Source organism: Cylas formicarius, unplaced genomic scaffold, assembly GCF_029955315.1.
Source record: "Cylas formicarius isolate icCylForm1 unplaced genomic scaffold, icCylForm1.1 PGA_scaffold_10__41_contigs__length_53128322, whole genome shotgun sequence".
Taxonomy (NCBI): Eukaryota; Metazoa; Arthropoda; class Insecta; order Coleoptera; family Brentidae; genus Cylas; species Cylas formicarius.
Window position 1 is genome coordinate 45,561,392 of NW_026844214.1, and position 25,423 is coordinate 45,586,814.

Here is a 25,423-nt window from a genome sequence, read left to right on the forward strand (position 1 = left end):
GTGAAAATCTGAACTTTTAGTTTTTATTTATTTTAATTTTTGAAACAATCGTCTTTCTGTAATAATAAACCATTTTGGGTTAAAATAATAAATACCTTTAATGACATTGACATAACAAAAATAAACTAGGAAAAATAAATAAGCGTTATTTATTGCTGTTAATTCAGTGGTTTTGGTATTAAGTCATCGCTGTTTGCGTTATCGTCGTGTTTCTGTTCCCCATTTTTATGAAACTCTACGGTAGTAATTACATCGACGTCTTCGTCTTCTTCCTCATTTTCGTCGTCTTCTAAAAACCTCCAAGAACTTGGAAACCTCAAGTTACACAATCCTTTGCTGGCCAGCGCTCGTCGGACTCGTTTCCTGAATACCACCAGTACCAGAAATATTAACAGCCCTTGCATAATATTAAGCACATCGAATGCAGTGCTAAAATACAGTATTATTCATTATAACATTATTTTGGTATTTTCGCTAGCACCAAACTTACAATAAAATTTTCATAATCAAATAAGTTTCTTGCGTTTTCATCGCCGCGGTTATCATCTCAAAAATCCACGTAAGTCCCATAATGACGGACAGTTTAAGACATAGTTTGAGACTAAAATCGAGATCGACCGGTACTCTTTTGAAAGTTTGAAATTTGTCACTCCTGACTTACCGATATTTCAAAGCCTTGCTGTTTCTGTTGTCGATTGCTTTCCAAAGAACTACAACGGTCCATACGAAGTAGATCATGTTGAGGACGATGAGGACCGAAATGGGACCGTAGAAATAAATGAATGTTTCGCGTAGAGCTGAAAGTACGTTTCATATGATCGGGGAGGTTCATGTAAATGTTCGCTGGAAATTAAACAATGCGCTTACATTGAAACCAGCAAGCTGAAACTCCTATTCGGGGTTTTATATGTTCGAATGCTCTCAGTTCGGTGTACTGTGCCAGTAGTACGATGGTTAGGCAGAGAATGGTCCCGCCAATGGCGAAAATATAATAGGTCCGTACCCAATTTCTCGCATTGCTAAATATCTGTAAGGCTCTATGAAATAGTTGGTTGATTATTTTAAATGAACGAATGATTACATCATAATTATTGCCAATAAAATCGACAAAATGTTCGATGACTTGTTCCCGAAAAAATATTTAAAATTGAGATTTTCACATATGTTCTTCTTTATTTTACTTTTATAATTGTTGCAATTCCTCGTCAATACTTACGTTGTTGTTCTCCAGATGTGAAACGACAAAGTATTAAGCCAGAAAAAGGCGTATAAGAGAAAAGTGTAGGTCAAAAAGGCAAGCACGCTGCATGTAATCTCACCGTGGCCTGTTTCTAACTGAATAGTGCTGAGAAACACGTATCCTAGACCAAGTCCGAACAGGGAATGAAGGATGCAGACACCCTATCAAAAGAAAAAAAAGCAATTACAATTCTTTTTTTTTCAGTAAAAAAGTATCATATTTGCAAATACAGTGACTCACAGCTTAAAAGATGCAGTCGCTGTAACAAAAACTGACTGGTCTCAATATCTCTTTATTTATTTGAAAAAAAAACAACTCATTGAAATGAAGTTAATAAAGAGCCTTCTAAAAGCGTGTGAATTACTTTTTGTCTTAAATATGACTTACTTAGTTAACAATAAAGAATTAATTAAATTATATACAATTTTAACGTCACAGCTTAAATGATGCAAAACGAAATATAACCAAATCAATAGAGAAAAACAATTGCATAATTTGAAATACTCCTGCTAATATTTAGTCGGGTCTCCCTCATTATCGATAATGGCTTGTAGTCTTCTGGGTATTGATTGAACTAATTTTCTAGTATACTTTGGGGAAATTGTGTTTCATACTTCAGTAATTTTTATTTTTAATTCATTGTTGTTAGACATTGGGACACTTGTACTTTGTTTTTTCATGTCAACCACAAATTTTCAATTACATATAAATCTGGTGACTGGGCTGGTGTCTTAATAATATTTGGGCAGTTATAAAGCAACCAAATGCGAACCCCAAATGATAGTCGTGATATCATGATAGAACCGATATTTGTTACCCATATTTAATTTTTGGCACTAGCAACCAGATGATGGCTTAATATAGCCAAATACACATATTGCTTCATATTTCCGCCAATGAAATGCATAGTACCTATTTCTGCAGGTGACATACAGCCCTATAACATCACTCCACCTCCACCGTGTTTTACCGTAGCTTTTAAATTTTTCAATTTTAATTCTTCCTTAGGTTTCCGCCATACTGATATTTTTCTATCGGATCCAAGTAAGTTTATTTTGGCCTCATCGGCAAATATTACTGAATTTCAGAAGTTCGAATCTTTATCGATATTCTCTCTAACGAATGCCAACCTCACGCGTCTATTTCTTCCGCTAATGAAAGGCTTATTTCTGGCAGTTCGACCATGCAAATTATTTTTTCTACTCCCGTCTATGAAATACCTAATGACACACCGATCTAGCGTGCGGGAAGCGTCACTTTACCACGTCAGTTTCGCGGGATTCATCGAATTGTTTTGGGGTTACATCTTTTTCCAAACTGTCTTTGCACCTCGTCACACATCTTTGGAGCACTTTTTTTCGGATAATTCGATACCTCTTTTACAATCCATCTTTCCTCACGTTCATTGGAGCTAAACCTAATATTCTCGGACCTATTTTCGTAACAGTAACGCTCAATGATAAGCTGAACAGTTGACGGACACAAAAAACAATTGCAGTAATAAATAAAAGTTTTGGTAAATTTCAAACTGACCATGGCTATTATGTTTGCGTGATTTAAGCTGCGACGTTAGTATTGCTTATAATTTAATTATTTTTTTATTGTTAACTAAGTAAGGCATATTTAAAACAAATCGTAATTCACACTTGTTTAGAAGGCTCTTTGCTAACTTAATTTCAATATGTTGTTTTTTGCCAAATAAATAAAGAGACATTCAGATCGGTTAGTTTTTGTTGTAGCGACTGCAGCATTTAAGCTGTGAGTTGTGTACTTAACGAAAGTTTGTCTTTTGATTTGCTTTTTAGTACCGAAATTTAAATTTAATATTTTGAAAATTATTTTACACACTGCATCATTTACACTTACTAATAATGTGGTGGGTATTTCGAATTATTTTTAACATTTCATATTTTAAATTTTCCTCTTTAATTGCTACTTTCCCAATACTATTAAATTGTTTTATTTTTGAATGATATTTTCCTGCTATTTAACAATAACAAGATGTAATACGTGCTGTCCAAAACTGAATTAATTAACTTTTAATATCAAACAAACAAAAAGCAAACTATTTTAAAAGAAATCTTACAGAAAAAAGTTTACTAAGAACTAAAAGATATGTACGGCACAAAAATGTTTTCTATTGAACTTCTTTAAAATTCCAAGAAAAACATATTTTGTTGTCTGGACTTTTTCTATTTAATGACCAACTGATATCAGCAACTTATTTAACATCAAAAAATATTTCTCGCTTGCTTGCTATGACGACCGTTTTGATAAAAATTAAAACTTCATTTTTATTCTCCAAACTCTGTATGAAATTTTGTTGAACATTATATATTTCGTGATTCAACATAAAATAAATAGATAATAATTACTAGACAATGTTTCCGGTTTTTTGGACAATTTGAACCTCGGATTCAAAAAGATGGTAGAAATTCAGTATACCTGCAGGTCTAGTAGTTGTGGTATCGAAGCGTAAACTACGATGGTCAAAATGATAAAGAACACTGATACGTAGCTGAGTATGGCTCCCGATACCAACTTGGTGTTTTGAAAGTCTTCGTCCTCGCCATAGCACATTACGTATATGGGTTCGTCAGATTTGTTCATCTTCGTCTGGCAGTAACTTGAAAACCGAACCTTTTTCGTCTAAATAAAATAAAATTACCATAAATACCTTTCGCTGATTACGCTACCGGAATCTTCCAAATTTCCCTCCTCGTTGATCGTTATACCGACTTCCGCCAATGCGGACAGTTGTATAGGGAATTGGGTTTCGTCTTTTTTACACGCGAGGGATAGTGACGAGTTATTTGGACACCGGAGCGTGTCCGTTTCGTCCCTAGAGACGACGTTTTCATCAGAACAACATTCGTATTTGCCCAAGGCATGGCCCAGCCTGCATAATAGAGTGGCCAACAGTAAAAAAGTCGCCGCCATGTTTTGGGAAGTGTTGGTCAGGTGGTTACATCCGGTTCATCACTACATGTTGCGGCTTGAGCAGGAGATCGAGCTGAAATCGATTTATTTTCTTTGATCTTTTTGTACGTTATTATCGCGCTGAAATCACTACCGACAAGATATGAAGATCGCAATCGTGGTAAACAAGTAGCTTTTATATTTGAATCATTTCCATTGATGGAATGATACAAATTCTACTTGTATTTCTGAACGTATATTGCATGAAATTTGACGAATAAAATTAGCATTTGGGTCAACAAGTTCATTAAGAAAATTTCAAGAACTCCAAAAAAACATGAGTAATATTATTCTGTGATTTGCACCACTTATATCTTAGACAGGTCCATTATGCCTCATAGGGAATACGCTCGACGAATAATTTGTTTAAAAAACTGTAGGGATCAAGAAAATGAAATATATTGCAAATTGAAAAACAGATTTGGGGAGAATGTAGCAAAAAAAAAAGAAAAGAAGAACTAGAGATAGCCCAAGGAAAAGCGTTTCTGCTAAAGATAGGCAAAACCGGAAAGAAAAACAAAGCCGTAGTGGAGAGTTCAACCAGTTCAATTTATCCAAACTCGAAGAAGATGCTGGAAATACCAATAGAGCAAATCCTACTAGTTGTTACGCAGGCGCGACTATAAATTGCATGGCAGAATGTGGAAAACTCTGGAAATGACCAGAAAACATCCAAAGCAAATCTCGACAAAACCCCAATTTTTGTTGTTCCTGAACAGGAAAGTATAGCTTCTTAACTCTTGACTGTGACTATACCATATAGCTATAATAAAGTTTTTGTTCAATGTACTTTTTAATGTACCTATCCAGCAGAATTAAATGTTACCTAGGTATCAATAGTCTTAAAAGTGACTTATTGAACGAACGTTTTTGATTTTTGAATATGGAAAATAAACAACTTTTGGAATATCTGGGAAGTCAAGTATTTTTTTGATGTACCTATATATTTCATTGCTTTGCTCCATCAGGTCCCAATTATAGCCTATATTAGATTATAGACTATAGTTTACTTGTTATTCAACTATGGTCCAAAGGAGAAAAAAAATGTTTAATAACAATATTTAGACTAAATAAAATTGTTTACGTCATTCTCTACCAACCTATAAGTTTTGTAACTCGGTAAAAACATTTAGAAGTTAATCAGAATTCCTAATAATCATTACAACTTTGATTGTTATTGGGTGAAGTTACGGTAACTTAATTTAGTACTAAATGAACTAAAATTGCCCACCAATTGGTTTTAGAGAACACAAAAATTAATTTAATAACCATTTTTTTCAATTTTATCCTCTCCTCTTTCCTGTAGTAATTTTCGTTGTTCTGTATGAAAGCAAACTGCAATAGATTGATTATTTTTAGTTTTAGTTTTGTTGATGTTGAAGTTTCGTTAGTTTCTGATGCACCGGCCTTTATGTATCGCATAATATTTTTTTATTAATTGAACTTTAAAGACTCATGTTTTTTCTATTATGTGTTTGAACAATAAAAAAAAATCGCCATTATTATTATTATAATATTGGATTTTATACATCCCTTAAAACGTTAAACATCCCCATTTCTCTCGTTTTTAGTTTTTGGTATTCTGGATTTTTCTTATTAGTTATTGGAAATAAAAATACATCAAAATATTTCTCAAAGAAACTTCCACAGGCTACTGTAATGCTTTTTACAAAACTTCTGGATTCTTCCTGCGTCGGTTTTTGCTTAGTCGAATTTGCTGACGTTTCGCCAATCATCCTGTTGGCTTCTTCAGAGCTTGACTGAAACTGTCAGGAGGAATCCAGAAGTTTTGTAAAAAGCATTACATCAAAATAATTTAAAATAAATATTTTGATATGGAATTTACCGCGGGTATTGCAAACAAATAAAGACTAATGATAGTTTTAATTTAATTATGATTATTGATTTTCCCGAAACGTGATAATCAACTTTTTTTTTCTGAGAGGGTTTTCAAAAATTGGTTGGTATACCCCATAGATATTCGTGTGAACCTCACCCACATTTTCCGTGACCTTCGTTATGTAAATCATTAAAGGATGGCGACGTTCCTAGCAATTACGACATGAAAAAATGAGTTCGAGGAAAATGCGAATCTTTTGCACTAATAAGGTTCGATATAGATAGTAACGGTGATGTTTTCTGCGCAGTAAGGTAGAATTTATATTAATATATTAAAATATGTTAATGAAGAACCGTGGAAAGATGTTTTGATGTCAGTGATAGTAGTTTAAGTGATCGTAAAAGTTTTGTATTTAGTGAAATAGATGTCGATAATTTAAGACAGATGCTATAAGTTACAGTGACCAGCTAAAATACAGAACAAATTCATTTAGAAAGCATATTTTGGGTTTTCAAGAAAAAATACTCTCACACTTCCATTATAGTTTTTTCTTGCGCTTTTTTTTGCAAAAATACAGGGTGGGTCAAGAAGGAGATTTCGGTAGCAATTTCTTTTCTTTTTCCAATGGAACACCATTTTCGAATTCTGCCTCAAATTTCACGTACAATTCATGTAAGATATCCTATACTTATCTCACTTTTTTTTACATGGTGACAAAACGAGAACTCAGGAAGAAGTCTGTGATTTGTTTAATATCCAGAAATATCCATTACAAGATCCACAGTAAGTAAAGTTGAGAGAAAAATAAAAGAAACAGAACATGTTAAACATCACCTAATTTTAGTAGAAATTGAGGATAATCCTCAATGATGCTAGCCAACAAATATCATCCGTACAAGACTGCATTACTGCAGGAGCTGAACGAAGATGATCCCGACCGCAGGGTACAGTTTTGTGAAACTGTGATGGAAATGGCAACTTAAAACCCATTTTTTCATTGTCAAATATTATTTAGTGATGAAGCCACGTTTTGTTTAAACGGTACGATAAATAAACAAAATTGGAGTACAAATAATCTCAGATAAATAACAGAAAATCATACGCAACATCCTCAAAAAATAAATGTTTGGACAGGGATTTTGAATAACAAAATTATTACACTTATTTCTTCGATCAAAATCTTACTCGAGCCCGACATTTACAATTTCTTCAGAATAACTTAATTCCTACTCTCGCAGTTTTTCCCGGACAGTGGACTGGTAGAAGGGGATCGATAGAATGTATAAAGAAAAACAGCAAAATTTAGATGATTTAAAGTTTAAAATTAAAAATAAGGCACATAAATGAGCAACGTTTTGGAAGGGAACACCTAAAAAAATCATTTTTTTAACATGCCTTGTTTTTAAAAATTTTATCTCAATTTTACTCACTGTGGATCTTGTAATGGGTCTGTCTGGATCTTTTGCCTCATTCATATCTAATAAAAATTAAAATTTTAATTTAGTCAGTTCTCTGGGTTTCATTTAGATGCGTCATTTTCACTTTCTTTACTGACGGAAATGTAATTGTAACAATTTAAAAACTTTAGTAGTACCAGTTAATTGCCTGTTTATTTCAAAATTAAACTTCCGTTTTATATTTGTTCATGTACATATACCTGAAACTTGACACAGAATTCAAAAATGCATTTAAAAAAAGGAACTTCTATTTAGTGCAAAAAATGAGTAAGGAAAAATTATAATGGACTTGTGCGATTATTTTTCTTGAAATTCAATACCTGATTTTTAAATGAATTTGTTTCATATTTTAGCCGTTCGCTGTTTTCTGTGCTGTTGAGAAAGTTGTCTTAAGATCTCGTTTAATATTTTTCTTTATTGTCTTATCCTGCTCTCTCGTTCTTAGTGTTGGTTTTATGTTTCGACCACAATAATACGATAAAATACGTTAATGAAGAACTGCGGAAAGATGTTTTGATGTCGGCGATAGTCGTTCAAATGCTCATAAAAGTTTTGCAATTAGTGAAACAGATGCTGATAATTTCAGTAAGGCGATCGCGGCACTAAATATTCGAAAGATGTAATGCTTACGCCATTTTTTTAAATAGTACGGTTGCCGGGGGGTGGGGAGCGAAAAAATGGTACCTCCAATGCGATTAAATCAATGGAATATTTTTTAATTATTTTTTTTTCGATATTTTTTGAAAATGCTATTTATAAAATCTAATTGTCCATTAACGAAAAATTGCGAGCAATGTAGAAATATTTTAGGGTCTTATTTATATCCAACATTTAAAAATTTGAAGAAGAGGGAATTATGTTATAGGCAATTATTAGTGCCCAGGTAATCTTAAACTCTTTTGGAACAGCCCATGTAGTACCCAGTATAATCTGCTATTTCTTAATATATTTATTAGTATTTTATTATATTTATACGCGTGTTATTTTAATAACTTTTTGTTTTTTCTGCAAAGTGATGTTCGAGTTATAAACACCGAAACAAACAAACCATTTCCTTCGACAATTTCGCTTTGCAAATAAACGGAACAATACTATTGCTAAATTTAGTTGTGGTTTAATAATAACATCCAAAGCAAACATCCCATTAGATAAATATAGAAAACCAATAAAATCTCATTTAAATTCAGTGCTGTAGAAAATATTTTGAGGAGATCGAACGGCCACTTATTCTTTGTATTTTATCCCGAGCTTAAGTAAAATATTATTACTTTTTAGTTTAAATTTTGTAAAAGAAATTATAATTTATTATAAAATTTGTGAACGATGGAATTAAATAGTTCGTCCGGTATATAAGCTTGTTATCTAAATCTCAATATGATTTTAGGATTATGGGCAACAGAAATTTCTGATTTGTTCTTGCAAATCCAATACTTATTCGATATATTCAATTTTGCATGAATACTTATTCATTCATTCATACGTGTTTTTATCCATTCTTATGTGAGACAATTTTGAAATAATATTAGTGTTGTATTTTAATAAAGCAAACCATAGAAAAAACGCAAGTGTGTTTATGATTTCTATTATTGTGACTAGTGCCAAATTGTGTTGTGAGTTTATCTTAAAATTGTTTATTTGGAAGTTGACCAGTATAGTGATTTGTTTTGTTTTTTTTTTCACGTTTCTCTCAAGTTGCTTGCTTCTCTTTCCCCTACAGTAAAACTTTGACCTCGCTGTGTGATTTTTGTTAGTTTCGAAACTTTAAATGACTTAATTCCACAAATAACTTTTTTGCAAAAAAATGACTTACCTGTTTTTTCTATTGACACGATTCATTCAAACTTTCCCCTTTTTCTGCAATTAAGAGAAATAAATGGCATGAACAAACACTTGGTATATGATATGTGCCGTAAAATATATCAAATTTAAACTGTTTAATTTTTAAGTTGTGTTAAGTTTAGTTAAGTCCAATTAACTAATTCATTAAGCGTTATAATTCTGTACTTCACGCGTTCAATGTGATAACTCTTAAAATGCGGCGCACCTATTGCTTTTTCCGACTTGCCTAAGATCGAGACCGGAGGAAACGAAAATTTGCGACAAAATTCGCGCACTCAATTCGGATTGATCCAGCGGGAAATCTGGAAACTGTTCATATTTTTAAATTTATTTAAGTAGACGAACGCGGGTACCATTATCAAACTGCGGACGTATAGGCGCAGACGGATGTTTTAAAATTTTAAAACGTGTCTGTTTGCCGTATACTGGGTGTGACGATACCGATTACCACGCAAAACAAAGAATCGCGGACGTATTAATAATATGTGCACACTCTCATTGTCTGTATTCCTATATGGGTAGGGTTCGAGAGTCTGAAGGTAAAGTTGAATTATCGCGTAAAATTTCCTGATTGTTGTGCATTGAATTGAATAAAGAGCTTATTAATTGTAATGTCTTAATGGATGTTGACGAACACTGCAAATTGTAACAAAATAAACGAATCAACGATAATCATATTCTTACCGTGTAAAAATACTGTGGTCACATTTACACCGTGCGCCAAATAAAACGATCCACTATACGATTTAAAATATTATAATGTTGTTGATACAGGGTGTCCCAGGTTTAACACCCGTATAAATTCTTGTTGAATTTAAAGCTTTTTAAATAGCAAAGACATCTTTTAAAGATATAATACTCAAGATATACGAATAAAACTTATGGCTAACAGTACAGGGTGTCCATTAATACGTGGAAATTTTGAAAAACTCGATTCTATACTACACACTTTAACAAATTTTATAAAACTTCAGAATTAATATTTAAAGAAACATTTAATAGTTATTATTATTAATATTTTTAATAATAACAAAAATAAGTAATTAAAGTTTATAGGCTAACTAAACAAGGTAACAAATTTGAATAAATAAATCCATAAAATAAAAAGTTCACTAAAAGAAGTTCATTAATTCGGTTCATAAAGTTTAGTTAAACATGTTCCTCTTAAAATGCTCGTTTCCTCGTTTCATCTGGCATTAAAACAGCAAAGAAATATCAAATTATTTAAAAATGTAGTTGGCTATGACATCACAATCTTTTTTTTTTGCGAATTACGGTATAAACAAACTTTGATATTTCTATTTGTTTTTGTTTTGTTCATAGTTGTCAAGTTTTTTGTTAGTATATATTTTATTTGTATTTTAGATAAGTTATAGTTTATTGGTTACAATGCCGCAATATTCTGCTCAGGAACGGCTAAAATTGTATGAATGCTGCTTGACCAATGCATCAGGGGAGTATCAAAGAAAGTTTACGGGGCTAAAATATCAACAAAAATAATATTTAATAGAATTTCCCGAAAATTCTTTTCGAGATGCAAGCAGGGACCTTAACTTTTCAGCTGTACCATGTATTTTAAAAGGCAACAAAATTAAACCTAGTAAATTTCTACCAATTCAATTTTTGATGATTTTGATGCCAAACGAAACTTCTTGATGGACGAACATTTTGAGAGGAACATTTTTAACAAAACATTATGAACCGATGAGGCAATTTTTACGACGTCTGACATGCACAATACAAAAAATTGCCACTATTATCCAACAGGGAATAAGTTTTTAATGAGAGAAAATAATAAACAGGGCCAACGGAGTGTTAAAGTATGGTTCGGTATTATAAGGAGGTCCCATTTTTTTTTAAACTATTTAATTTTTTAATTTTAATATTTCAGTAAGATAGCGCCCTATCATTCTCGTCATGAAATGATAAATTTCCAAAATATAATTGGTAAAAATGGTGACATTGCGTGGCCACCGCGAAGTGCCGATTTTACTCCCATGGACTTTTTTTTGCGGTGCACTTTAGAGGATCGTGTGTAAAAATCGCCAAATAACTATACAGTTCATGACCTTAAGGAAAAAAGTAGACAAGAGATTCTTGCATTAAATAATAGTAATGCGGTTAGAAATATATATATATATATATATATATATATATATATATATATATATATATATATATATATATATATATATATATATATATATATATATATATATATATATATATATATATATATATATATATATATATATATATATATATATATATATATATATATATATATATATATATATATATATAAATAAAACATATGTTACAGTGTTACCACATTTAAGTTTTTTTTGTTATATAGATTTATTTATTTAAATTTGTTACCTTGTTTAGTTAGCCTATAAACTTTAGTCATTTATTTTTGTTATTAGGTATTTTCAATCAAGCTAGATAATTAACTATGTTTCTTTAAATATGAATCCTGAAGTCTGTTAAAGTGTCTAGTATAGAATGGACTTTTTTCAAAATTTCCACGTATTAATGGACACACTGTACAGTTAGCAATAGGTTTTATTCGTATATCTGGAGTATTACATCTTTAAAAAAAGTAGTGTCGTGTCTTAGCTATTTAAAAAATACCTAATATTGCTAACAACAATTGACCTAATGTGGCCAGCTTTAAACTCAACAAGAATTTATAGGGCTGTTATCTTAAACGTCGAATATCTCAAAAAGTAAGTCCTAGAATTGATATCTGAATAAAAATATACTGTGTTGCATTTGACAATCTTGAAACACCGGACACCCTGTATAAGTTGAGGCAGATATGTCAAATAGATTGAGTAGTGCATCATCTCCTTAGTCTGTGGTTAAATTTTCTTGACAATACCTGGATCAGCAGCGTCAGAACACAATTTTATATGGGTCAATCAAAATATGAAAAAAAAACATAACCGCAATTTCTGCCTAAACTACGCAAAATTTAATAGGAATTTCTTAAGAAAGTGATTTTTATTTTAACTGAGGATTTCAAAAATGTCGAATTAAATAAGGTGTTCCATTTAAAATTACAAAGTTGATGTCGGAGGGACACTTTTGGGACACCCTATATCAACAAATTTATAATATTTGAAATCGTCAGGAGAGTCCAAGACACTTTTTTCTTATCTCTCCAGAAGGTATAATGTATTATTTGGCGTACGGTGTACAGGTTGCCCCAAATTCCGAAGGGACTATTTGGATCTCGGGTACCGTAAGAGAAGTCCAGAAAATTCTGATTAATTTCGGAGATGTCCCGGGAAGACCCAAAAAAACAATTTCATTTGAATGTTTTTTTTCCTTAATACACAAGAAAACATATGAGGCTTTGCCATTGCAAGTTTTAAGTATAACGTTTCGGTTTTGTGTGCCCACCATCAACTTAATTTTTTCAAATACCGACCTGCATTTTTTATTTATTATTTTGAATGAGCTTGTCTTTTCGCAAAAGTATATGTATCACACTTGATGGTATACTAAACAGTAACGCCTGAAAATTGACAATAAAGTCGAATTTACACAAAAAAGGTGGCCATGAAACAAAAGCATTTTTATATTAAACCGTCTTGACGTATTTGTTAAATATTAGGGTTCTAATTACATTTTATTTTGATAACTAATTTTTACAGTGGCCAAAAAATATGATTTTAAAATAAATATTTTCTTTTCGCAAATCAATAAGGAGAACCTGAAAATTTGAGGATCTAAGAAAAACACACTTATTAAATTAATATTGAAAATATAAAATGTCTTTGTTTCCGACACCCTAAACGATCTTCAAATTGAAAGTCATCTTTTTAATACGTTTTGCGATAAGCCTTCGCAATTTTAATATTGCACATTGGATGAAGCGAACGGGAATAGTTCTGTTTTCTCGAACTAAATTTGTAGAAGTTCATCTATGTCATTCGGGGAGTCACGATATAAACGATTTTTTGAAAACCCCTATAAGAAGTAATCCAGTGGATTTATATCTGCATTTCTGGCAGGCCATAATGTAGGTCCACGATTTCCTATCCACTTACTTGGAAATAATGTATTTAAGATGTTTTTTTGCCGTCGATTGTGAGGGGGTGCGTCTTGTTGCCACCATAACAATTGCACAATATTTTGTTGATTTCTCAGATGGTAAGTTACCTTCATATATTATTGAACCGATAATTACAGAACTCTAACCGTCTAACTTTATCACAAGGTCTAAGTTTTTGACTTAAGTGGATTTTGTAGAAATAGGAATAGAATGTCCTCGCATTCTCGGAATTTGCAGTTCATTTCCAAAATGTCTGATTGATTCTCGAGGTGTATTATTACACAAACATTTATTTTATGTCAATACTGGAAAATTTAAAATTGGTTTCTCGTTTCTTGTTGACGATTTGAAGTTGTAGTAAAATCCTTTCAGGCTTTTATTTTTACAGTAGGAATAATATGCATAAACAAATATAAATATAAATTTTTAGTATCAAGGTAAGAGTTAGGACCCATATGCGGAACTAATCGGAATTTTCTTAATTTTATATAGTACTTAGTATTTACTTCTAAATTCAAAATTCAATTGAAATAAAAAGAAAATCACATCACGGCAAAGAGAGGAGGAATTCAGCCATGTGTTTAGGGTTTTAATTAATTATTTGACTTAACTGAAAATAAATATTTTTAAAAATATTTAGCGAAGCACACTAACAAAGTTATTTTGAGTTCTTGCAAAATTATACATGATTTATAAGCATTATCAGATATAAAATAATATTATGAAAACAAAAGCCATTACTTATATGTTGTGTAATTTTCATATATTCAGACTGTTAATGATATTGCCATTCGTACTTTTCGTCGTTTAGGGTCTTGATTTTAAGGTTGAAAAATATGTCGCAATCCCTAATTCTTTGGTTCATCTCCAAAATGTTTGTTAATTTTTTTATATAAGACTATAGTGCAGTAGTAACCAACCTGGTATACCATATTTTCTCTAATCGATCGTAAAAATCATCTGTAGATGTTGACTTCATTGCAATAAAAAAATCAAGAACTTGAAAAAATATTAGAGCTTTTAGGTAAGAAATGCCGTCCAAAATTAGGTAAAAAAATCTGGAAATTCTAGTTTATGTGTTGTGATTCTTAACCTAACCTGTTCAAATTTTGCATCTGGTAAGGGGTGTTGAAAATCAAGAGAATTGTTAATGCCTTTGCTATTATTATAATTAGTTGCGATTTTTGTTACTGTAATGCCAATAAATCACACAAACTAAGTACCTATAAAATACGTTAAGTCACACGTTTTCATAATAAGATATTCCACTCTAATAAATATTTATGTCGTTGGTAGTCGTTCGTAGACAGTTAAAAAAAAATGCTTACTAATGCGTCGGAGCAACATCATTTGTGAACTTGCTTTGCATGAATATTTTCAAATCAAATACGCAACACTCTTAAGGCGTTAAAAAATGCACAGAATGTGTTACTACATTCGAAATTGAATTTTTGACGTGCCGTTCGCGAGCCATGTGTGTTCTCCCAATAGGCAAAACAGAAATAGAATTATAATGTACTTGGCCACCGATCCATCAAATTTGTTTACCAGAACATTCGGTCTCGCCGAACCAGATGATTATATTCTAGATATTAATACGAATTTGAGGCATAAGTTGCACGTTATATCTTTTAAATCGAAACATTTATTAAAAACGGGGGGTTATGGATTTGTATTTTGTTTTCAATTATGACATAATTAGACAGGTTATCACAAAACAAATACAGTGTGTTTAAATTTGACTTGAAACGAAAATTTTATTGACAATTTTTTTTTAAATGATGTTTTTTGGTAGCCTCTAAAACGCCCAATTTCGAAATTTCGTAATTTTATATATACCCATAAATTTTCTAGAAAGTTTCGAAGTTAAATTTTTTCATTATTACTTTCAACTCAAAAGTCACATTGGCGATCAATTAAATTAAGGATGGATAGAGAGCATTCAATAACATTTCGAATTTCAATGTCGTAAATGATTCATAAAATTGCCAATGTTGTGTAATGTAAGCATTTATTCAAGGGACGAATGCGGTGCCTAAATAAAAATGGTTGCTATGGTAACCATGTAACGTGGAAGAAAATAATTCCCAAGAGAAGTAATGGCGTGCGAGATTAAAATTGTCATAGTATATTCGGAATATTAATGAAAGTAACTTCTAAGAATTGACTTTAAAAAATGTGTAACGCGGTAGGTGAAGTGAAAATAAAAATATCATAATTATTTTAATTTCATATGAAATATGTTTACAAAAACTCCTTATTTCTTCTTAAGTTAAACAAAAAAACATTTTTGGAAAGACTTCACCTTTTAATGTAGTTTAAAATTGAATTTTTGGTAAAGCTAAGAGCTGAATGGAACATTTAATATTCCATAGTCAAATGAAGAAGCATTTATTATTAATGTCGTATTGCCTATTTTGGAAAAACAACTGAAGTCATAAGTTTCAAAGAGATTGTTACAAATTGTAGCTTTTGATTTTGTATAAATTTTAATGCACAGCACATCAGCGTTTCAGTCTTTCTCGAACAATAAGTAATATTAGGCCAAAATTTTACGCAACATAAGAAAATAAACGCACCCGCCTATGAACACACGCGTCGATTTGTTGACATACCCATTAAATGGCACACTGCAATCTAAACCGCCAAGTTTATTACAAACTTTACAAAGTAACGGTATTTTCACTATTAGTTTTTATAATAATGTTTTCCTAAAGCAGTTTTTCACTTTAAATCTTGGATGTAGTACAACACGGACGTATAGTAAGGGTTGAAGAACTTCCCTCCAATGGCGTAAGGGTTTGTTCATTGCGCCGTTGTCACATGATAATAGAACATTTCTTACTAATAAAATTATTATATTATTATTATTAATTAAATTTTGTTAATGTAATCGGATAAAACTTCTAATTTATTAATACTTTTTTAAATCTAAAAATCTTATGTATTAATCCTTTGAAAACTGTGGCGATGCTCAGCACTAGCAACATTGTTTTAGCTCCTCATTTATTATGAGGAGTTTATTTTTTCCAAACCAAACAGGAATAGATAAAACCAAAAATTAATTTTTCTTAAGTAAATACGATGCTCATTGATTATAGAATTAGCTTAATTAACATTTTAAAATAGTCAAATGAAAAGTTGAAAAGAAGTTACCTACACTGCTACTACATCATTGTTGTTTTCTAATACTCAGAAACGGAGAGATAAAATTATCAAATTTGGAACTTGACCATTTTAGAACGTACAACGAAATACAGCGACGTCAGATTTCTACACACTGTATATAATTTTTTTTTCAAGAAGCTTACCAAAACTAACGATTTGGGATTTACTTTATTATTTATTCATACTCATTTCAAGCTCCTGGATATGTTGAAATTCTACACCAGATTCGAAATAAGCGACGAAACCGGTGACCCTCTAACCGATCACGACATGACCGAGATCCACTATTCGAACATCGTGTCCCTTCAGGTAAGCAAAAACATCATTCTGACTAATACCCTTTGCTATTATTTGTTATCATTTTCTTTCCAGAAAGCAGCGTTTACCAAATTTCCGGATCTAAGAAGCTTCGCGTTGGCCAATGTTGCCAGCGTGGATACCAGAAAGGCTTTAACTAAACATTTTGGGCCGCTAACGTGAGTTGCATCCGTGTACACGACGATTTATAAAATAGAAATTTCAAAATTTGTGCAAACACAATGATGAAAATAAGATAACTTTTCTTGTCACTAATTTTTAATCCAAACTTTGAAAAAAAGTAAAAAAAAATTAGGAAAAGTTCCATATCACGTTATGCAGGGTGTTGGACCATTTTAAGAAAACCTTTTTATATCAATGTAAGTCCGCATTCGCTTTATTTTTGTTCTACGGGGTGTTAAAAATATTTCATAGATACTGTTTTAGATATTTTGTTGATGGTATGGTAGAAACAAACTATTCCGAGAAACAATGTTAACTTTATTTGATGAGAGTTTTTCATATTTAATCCTAAATTATGGTTGTTTTTGCTTTTAATTTTATTCTAATGGTTATATAAGATTTTTATTGCATTTTAAGATTTTCGCTGAAGATGTGTCGTCAAAAGTCAAGTCAGGTCATTTTAATTACAAAATCAATCTCGATTTTAAAAAACAGTGGTGTACCATTTTTTCGATACAAGTTTTCATGCTAACTAAACACCGCTGGTGCAAGTAGATAAATAATTTTCGCTAAAAAAAAGCGTTTTGCCTTATTTCGTATCTAATTAAAATTTTAAATCATCAAAATTTTGTGGGTTCTCTTTATGCATTTTTCATTTGAAAAGTCCACTGGAGTAAAATCTGGAGCTCTTACAGGCTATTCTACTGAACCATCTTCAACAATTCACTGTCCAGGAAATACCAAATATAAATATTCACGCACGGAGCTTTATCACTCAACAGCATCTGACAAGGAAAAAATGAATTTAAGTTGCACATTTTCATAGTTTCATAAAATAGTCTTCGGTCGTGATCAGCCTCGTTCAGCCCCCGCAACATCCTGACCATAGACGATCTTTTATACTCCCTGTGTCTATAAATTTTCTTTCAATTTTGCTCACTCTGGATTTTGTAATGGGTCTTTCTGGATATTTTGCGTTAAACAAATTACAAATTTATTTTTAAGTTCTCGTGTTGTCTTTATATCCAATAAAAATTAAAATTCCATTTCTCTGGCTTTCATTTAGATGCGTCATATTCAGTTTCCTTTCTAACAGAAATGTAATTGTGACAATTTAAGAACCTTACTCATAAAAAGTATAGGGTATCCTACATGAATTATTAAAATAATGGTGCTCTATTAAAAAAAGGAATTTGGTATCAAAATCTACTTGTTGACACGTCCTGTATATTTACTGCAAAAAATACGTAGAAAAAATTATGATTCTCGTGTGCGAGCATTTTTCTTGAAATCCAATACCTCATTTTTATTATTTAAGCTATTGACTGAATTTTAAAAATAAACTACGGACCTACATTAATGTAAACTTTTTTTCTTAAATATCCAAGGAATCGTACCCTTAAGTATCAGCATCTTATTAGAAAACTCTCTATGTAATGCGGTATTGAATTGAGAAAAAAAAGAAATGCCCGTTCCATTTTTCGTTGAAAAAATATTCTGGGGTCAATTTAAAAATAAAAAATCCGGTATATCGTCGTGTAAAATTTTGTAATTTTTATTTTAAACACTGTGCGCCTAACTGTATAGCATAACTTTTTCGCAATTGTAAACTTCAGACAGGAAAAGTTGAGAGCCATCGCAACATATTTGAGCCTCGTGCCACCTGTCGGCGACGAAGAGAAATACGATTGGATCCGATTGGACGAAGACTTCCTGCGTGAATTGCTGGTCGGTTAAAAGTGCCAGAACCCGGTTCACATTTTTATAACATGTTTCTTCCCGCAGATTTCCAGACACGAGAAACGCGTCTCTCAGCTGGAAGCGCTCAACGAAATGCCTTTGTACCCCACCGAGGCCATCATCTGGGACGAGAACATCGTGCCCACCGCTTACTTCTCTGGCGATGGGTGTTTGGCACTACCTAAACTAAACTTGCAATTTTTAACACTGCACGATTACCTGTTGCGGAATTTTAATTTGTTTAGGCTCGAATCCACATGTGAGTGCGCGGTCTGTTTTGCGCATGCGTATACCGAAAGAGATTTTTTACATTTTAGATGAGATCCGGCAAGATATTGAAGATGCGGTAAGCCGGCTTTGTCCTTGGTAAGTACCCTACATCGTCTATTTACAAAATTCCTAGATTCCTCCTACATCTCTTGTTGATAAATCGAACCTGCTGACCTTTCGTCAATGGCTTCTTGAGAGCTTAACTGAAATTAACTCGCATTCTACTATATACCTCTGTCCTTATATACTGTTAAGTTATTTTTTTTTAATATTGCCTAGCTTTCATGAAGAGGACATGAAGCGCAAAGGTAGAACGTTAGGTCACCAACTGAAACTGGTAAGATTACTCTGTACACTGACTTTTTGGTTACGTTGTAGAGATCCCAACGTTATCCTCAATTTTGTTAAAATATTCCATCACATCAAAACCTCATCTGCTTAGAAAATTTTTCATAAATCTACTTTTGCTTTACTTCGAGAAGGAATTTGTCATACTTGTAAAGAAATAGAATAAACCAATAAGCTAACTATCTTGTGTCTGCACATCTTGAAATTGCTTCCATCTGGTCCCCATCCGAGTTCAATACCCTGTCAAATATGATTCATGACAAAGTTGAAAATCTACGTCTTTTTTCTACAAAGTATCCCATTAAAAAATTTGATAACCTAACGTCAATACCGTGAAACCATCAAATCATTTCAAATGTTGAGTCTATCCTAAACTAACTGACAACAGACAACAGCTAATGAAATTCAAATCTAATCCCAACTTCGTCATTCTATAACCAGAGAAATCAGCCTATGGTGGTCATGAGCACAACTGACTATCTGGAAAAAATTCAAGATATTCTTACAAACGGATACTATTGTCAATTTAAAAAAGATCCTATTTCATCGATAGAACGCAACCTTAAATCTGTTATGGCTTCTTCTCTATTGGAACCTATGAAGAATGTGTCACCCCTCACGACTCTAAAATTCCTCGACTCCTTCGACCTGCCAGCACCTTTGGTTCTGCAACATATTCTCTAGCAAAATATCTGGTTTTTAAACAACTTATAAACCTTTAACCATCGCAAACATGTTTATGGAAGTTTTTGAGAGAAAAAAACCCGACAGCTTTCATCTAAAATGAAAATTATGGAAAGATTACGTCTATGACACTTTTGTTATTTGGCCTGATGGTCAAGAATCCCTACGAGAGTTTCTTAGCCAATTAAACTCTACGCGCTAATATACGTTTTATTATTGGATTAGAAGCTAATAATAGATTCCCATTCTTAGATATTCTTATTAACAGAAAATCGGACGTAACTTTGGGTCTTTTTATTTACATTGTCACATCACCATCCGGTCCAAAAATCATCAGTTTACAGAGTCGTAAAACTATCTCACTCCGAGTAACTGAAATCATAATTGAAATCACATCTGCTCTTCTCTCCAATAATTTTCAAGTCCAAAAACAACACCATCCGTGCCACTGTGGTCCTTCCTTAAATTCATACCATCTTTGACCACATATCAAAAGTTCCTAAGAACTATGACGTTAAAATCACATTTACCAAAATCTTCAGAATCTTCAATGGGATACAGCATTCCATAGCAAAAATACATTGGAAAAACAGGACAAAACATATACACTAGGCTTAAAGAACATGAAAAAGTCTTAAGACAAATAAGCTCATTAGCTGTAGGCGAACACAATCATGAAACTGAACATCAAATCTGAGTCGATAAAACTAAAATTCTTGCATATAATTAATTCTTCTTCCAAAGAAAAATCTAAGAATCCATATAAATCTCTAAACATTCAAACAATTTTAATTACGACTTTGGCTTTACCTTTCACCATTTAGCTCCCCCCACCCCCCTCCTCAAACCAAATATAAACAGGTACAAAGTAGAATGCGAGTCAGTTTCAGTTATGCTCTGAAGAAGACAACAGGATGGCTTTCGAAACGTCAGCTCGATTTCCAGAATCGGAATCCAATATTACGTTATCCTGTGGAAGTTCCTGTAAAAAAACGTACATCGTCGTGTAGACTATAATTACCATCATAAGTTGTTTTTGTTTGTTGGAGTTTTGTCTTGCTTCCGGGATTGGTCAAAATGTAATGAAAAGTTGTGTGGTCTAGTCAAGTTTCAAATAAGCAATTTATGTATTTCCAATTAATTAATTTCCTTGTTATTTAGTTGTACCGACACTAGTCCCCTAATCGTAACTTTGTTGACATTAGAAAGGGTGTTTCTAAGTTAATACCAAATATATTTAGCGGGAATTTTTTTAGCAACATTAGTGTCCTGGTGCCCGTTGTTATTGAAGATACAAAGATGCCGTCCTCACATTACTTTTCCGCTTCTCAGTAGTATTTGAGCTACGAGAAAAGATTTAAACATTTGCTTCCTTAATGTGAAGCATATTTTGATTTTGTAAATACTTGCGACTTAAAAAAAAAGTAGGCATTTTAAATTTAAATTCAAAGCTTTGTTCTTTCAGTGTCTTTAGGATCTTAAATAAAAACGTAATATTTTTATTTCTTTTTATTTAATTTAATCAATTCAATTTTTTTTCTGAGACGTTCTAACTTTTACATTTCTGGTTATACTGAATTTTATGTTTTTTCTTATTATTTCATTTTTTGTGATCTATTCAATATACATGTAAATATAATTATTAATACATAAAACACAGCTTTGATTTGACTCTATCTAATCGCAATTTCAGTCCTGTTAATAAGTTAACAAGTTTGCCTCAAGTCAAAATGTCTTCTATATTAACGAAATTTTCGGTTGTCTAGGAAAGCGGAAGACGGCAGCGTGTACTGGGGTGGATGGGCCAGAATGGCCCAACCGATTGAGCATTTTGCCGTGGTGGAAGTAGCGAAGCCCCACATAGGCGAAAAGAAGCCCAGCAGAGTGCGCGCTGACGTCACTGTGAACCTCTCCGTTAGGCCAGAAGTGAAGGCGGAATGGGAAAACTTGAGAAAACACGACGTGTGTTTCCTTATCACCGTGAGGCCTCCTAACCCTATCGGTAAATTCCCTCCAAATACAATTTTCATAGAAAGTTGACACTCAACACCATTCTCCTTGGTGTAAATTACTTATTCCACTTTTAGTCAGTATTTTAGCTGCGCATAATATAGATATTCCTGTCTGATATTGTTTAATTATTATTTGGTCAAGAAATTTTCACTCATTTGTAGTACTGGGTTAGTGAGTTAATTAAGTAGGAAAAAATACATATTTTTTAAATTTTATTATTTTTTAAGCGGAAAGCAGATGCTATAATAAACTTACAGGCACGAAATACAATTTCAAAGAACCCTTCATCCCCCAAGTGGGTTTGCGCTCTATACGGGGGTGCGAAATTGAAGGCATGTTGGACAGTAACGGTAGGGTTATTGAAGACGGACCCGATCCTAAGCCTATTCTGCCTGGGGATAGACGCACCTTCAGGGTATGGTTGGACTGTAATCAGTATCGGGAAGATATGATCGATACTCAAAAAGGCAAGGACGACGTGTACGAGGGCTTTAATATTATCATGAGAAGAAAACCGAAAGAGAACAATTTTAAGGCAGTGTTGGAAACAATAAGGTATATCCATAGGTTTTCCATTAAGTAACTGTTAGCAGCATTCTCATTTATTTATTAATTTATTTTATTTTCATCTTAATAAAATTACATATTTCTTATACAGCTTTTGCTTACATGTGATGTGTAATAAATAATATTAGTTATTTCCCAACCAAATAATATAGAAAGTATATCCCAACATTTAGCCTTATGGTTGCATAAAGGAGTTGATAACAATTATAAAAAAAAGTTCAAACCCTAGGTTGAAAGATAAAGACATATTAATGTCTGATCCTTGACAAGCAATAAGTGATTAAGTTTTCTACGATTCTAAATAAAAATTGTATACAAGTAAAAACAAAAATAAATTAAAAAAAAAAACAAAAAAGTCGCTGCTACACACAATCATTCTCGAAAAGGTACTTTCTATAGAAATATTCAAATAAGTTTAAGCTGATCAGTACGAAAGCTATATTTATTATAAAGGCACTGGAGACACTTATTCAATATTATATTACGAAACAGAGTAACAGTATAATTTACGCCTACCTTCCTTCCATTGTTACCCATTCTTTGTTTCTTTAAGTTTATATGAAACTGGATCCCACCATACATGAAATGCAAAGCTTACTTTTGGATTATTTTGTATTGTATTGATGTCACACAAATACAGTACCACACAAGTTCAATTGACTAAAAACCAACGAATTAGTCAACAGGTTATTAATAACTTTGACAAAAAATGTCTGTTTGGATATAATATTTTTAGTTTAAAATTAAGTTTAATATTGAATTCTAGTCTCAAATTTCTACCAGTATCGGAGGATTTTATTTCTTCAACTTGAATTTTTATGAGAAAAGTATCGTGAATAGTGTCACACTGCCATTGCATTAATTTATAAATTATGTTTATTTGAAAACTAAATGTATTAATTGTTCGAAATCTTCGTTTATTATTATTCATGCCTTATTGTGAGTTGACTGAAGAAATGAAAGGTACAGTTGTATGTGCTGTATGTCACAAATAGCTCGTAAATAGAAGAGAATAGAGAAGAGAAGGTTTTAGAGTAATATATATTATAATATAAACTTATATAAGACTTTTGATAATACTGGTAGGATACTAATCGGTCTTGGGTCACTAAAATATGAGATTTCAGGCTTTTTATGGAGTCGAATTACTTTCGAGATCTTCCACTTTTCCCAAAACACGTTATCTAATAGACGGGAATTGACAATATTTAATTCATCTTCTTCCGATGCAAGAGTTTTTATTTATAACAAAAACTTTCTAATATTCTGTTCATCAACTGAGTAAAATTTTTACAATTATTTTGATAATTATCCAAAATCCGTTTATTCAATGAATAATTTCGGCCTGACGAGAGCAAAAAACTCTTGTTTATTTTGTTAGATTTTTTTGTGTATATAGTTATATCATTAAGTTGTTCCAAAGAGTCTATTTAGTATTTACGCAGTGTTCGAGATAACGTTTTTTGTCTGCGCGAATGGTCTATATTTGTTTGGTTTTTATTTGTTTGTACGAGTTCTAGTCTGCGTCACTCTTTTTTTTTTCAAACTTACTGGAAGCTACCTAAGAGTACTATTTTAAACAGTTGCATAATAAACACTACAACTAATAATAGTAGTTGATCTCAAAATTAATCCTAATTAGGGCACACCTTAGAAGATCTTCTTGTACTTGCAACTTCCCAAAAAAAAAACAACTTTTCCACTGCAAGCAATGCGATTTGTGAATACTTAGCCTACAATATTTTTCAAAATTTCCATATTACAATTTAAATACGATCAAATTTATATCGTTTTAAGATATTGTTTTCGAGCCGCTTTCCACAACGCACACAATATTGTGCCTTATCCAGGTAGAATGAGGCAGTCACAGATTCAAAAGCATCAAAGAAACAACGAATAAATTCTTGTCGTTTCCAAAATATGAAAATGGCGATAGTCAAACAGCTGTTTTTAGAGCTGGCATGATTACTCGTCTATTATCTATAATTAGATAAAAGTGATTCTAACTGGACGGGATAGTATTTTTTTCCTTTTTCTAGGGAATTAATGAATACGGAATGCGTGGTCCCAGAGTGGTTGCACGACATAATATTAGGTTACGGCGACCCCAGCGCCGCCCATTACGAGAAAATGCCTAACCAAATCAGCACTTTGGACTACAACGATACGTTTATCGACGTCGATCATTTGAGGTCTTGTTTTCCAGAATACCAAATCAAATTCAAAACCGATGATCCCAACAAACTCGTGCGTCCTTTCAAATTAACGTTCGAAAATTTGGCCAAGGACAACGAGGAGCACAAGGACAAAGTGATCGTCGTGGAGCCACACGTCGTGCCCAAGAGGGGACCGTATTTATTCAACGAGCCGAAAAAGTAAGCGACCTGCGAATTGCGTTTGACCTTATTTTCATACCGAATTTGTTACATCAGAAATGCGATTCCTTTTACCTCCACTCAAGTGGAAGCTATCAAATCTGGTATGCAACCGGGACTGACGCTAGTGGTGGGACCTCCGGGTACCGGTAAAACAGATGTCGCGGTGCAAATCATATCGAATCTCTACCATAATTTCCCCAATCAACGTACCCTCATAGTCACGCATTCCAATCAGGCATTGAATCAACTGTTCGACAAGATAGTCGCCCTCGATATCGACGAGAGGCACTTGTTACGTTTAGGTCACGGGGAGGAAGCCTTGGAAACCGAAAAGGTTAGAACTTTAGACTACGAAAA

The 25,423-nt window shown here is 32.4% G+C and overlaps 2 protein-coding genes across 5 annotated transcripts in view; one reads left to right on the plus strand and one right to left on the minus strand.

The window, feature by feature from the left end:
• The window catches only part of LOC132708270 (RNA helicase aquarius), a 35,612-nt gene that overhangs the window by 4,616 nt on the left and 5,573 nt on the right, over positions 1 to 25,423 (plus strand). The window contains exons 1-10 of one of the 3 annotated variants that reach the window (XM_060680488.1): positions 6,348 to 6,370; positions 16,782 to 16,895; positions 16,959 to 17,062; positions 18,683 to 18,794; positions 18,852 to 19,065; positions 19,124 to 19,172; positions 21,875 to 22,110; positions 22,379 to 22,676; positions 24,728 to 25,063; positions 25,121 to 25,400. In XM_060680488.1, coding sequence (XP_060536471.1) covers positions 16,791 to 16,895; positions 16,959 to 17,062; positions 18,683 to 18,794; positions 18,852 to 19,065; positions 19,124 to 19,172; positions 21,875 to 22,110; positions 22,379 to 22,676; positions 24,728 to 25,063; positions 25,121 to 25,400 — 1,734 coding nt within the window. In that variant the 5' untranslated portion in view covers positions 6,348 to 6,370; positions 16,782 to 16,790. Of the gene's footprint in view, positions 1 to 6,347; positions 6,371 to 16,088; positions 16,212 to 16,781; positions 16,896 to 16,958; positions 17,063 to 18,682; positions 18,795 to 18,851; positions 19,066 to 19,123; positions 19,173 to 21,874; positions 22,111 to 22,378; positions 22,677 to 24,727; positions 25,064 to 25,120; positions 25,401 to 25,423 lie in introns of those variants that run through there. The other 2 variants (XM_060680489.1, XM_060680487.1) reach the window with 2 other exon arrangements.
• On the minus strand, positions 57 to 14,902 carry LOC132708271 (G-protein coupled receptor Mth2-like). Of its 2 annotated transcripts, none has more exons than XM_060680492.1 (9): positions 14,747 to 14,902; positions 9,327 to 9,370; positions 3,918 to 4,253; positions 3,686 to 3,866; positions 1,217 to 1,401; positions 868 to 1,037; positions 662 to 797; positions 491 to 601; positions 57 to 429 (listed from the first exon to the last, which is right to left on the minus strand). In XM_060680492.1, exons 3-9 carry the CDS (start codon positions 4,178 to 4,180, stop codon positions 159 to 161), a joined length of 1,317 nt encoding a protein of 438 aa, XP_060536475.1. In that variant the 5' UTR covers positions 4,181 to 4,253; positions 9,327 to 9,370; positions 14,747 to 14,902; the 3' UTR covers positions 57 to 158. The 2 variants fall into 2 exon arrangements, with proteins under 2 accessions (XP_060536475.1, XP_060536474.1); XM_060680491.1 differs by lacking the exon at positions 14,747 to 14,902 and adding an exon at positions 9,561 to 9,824.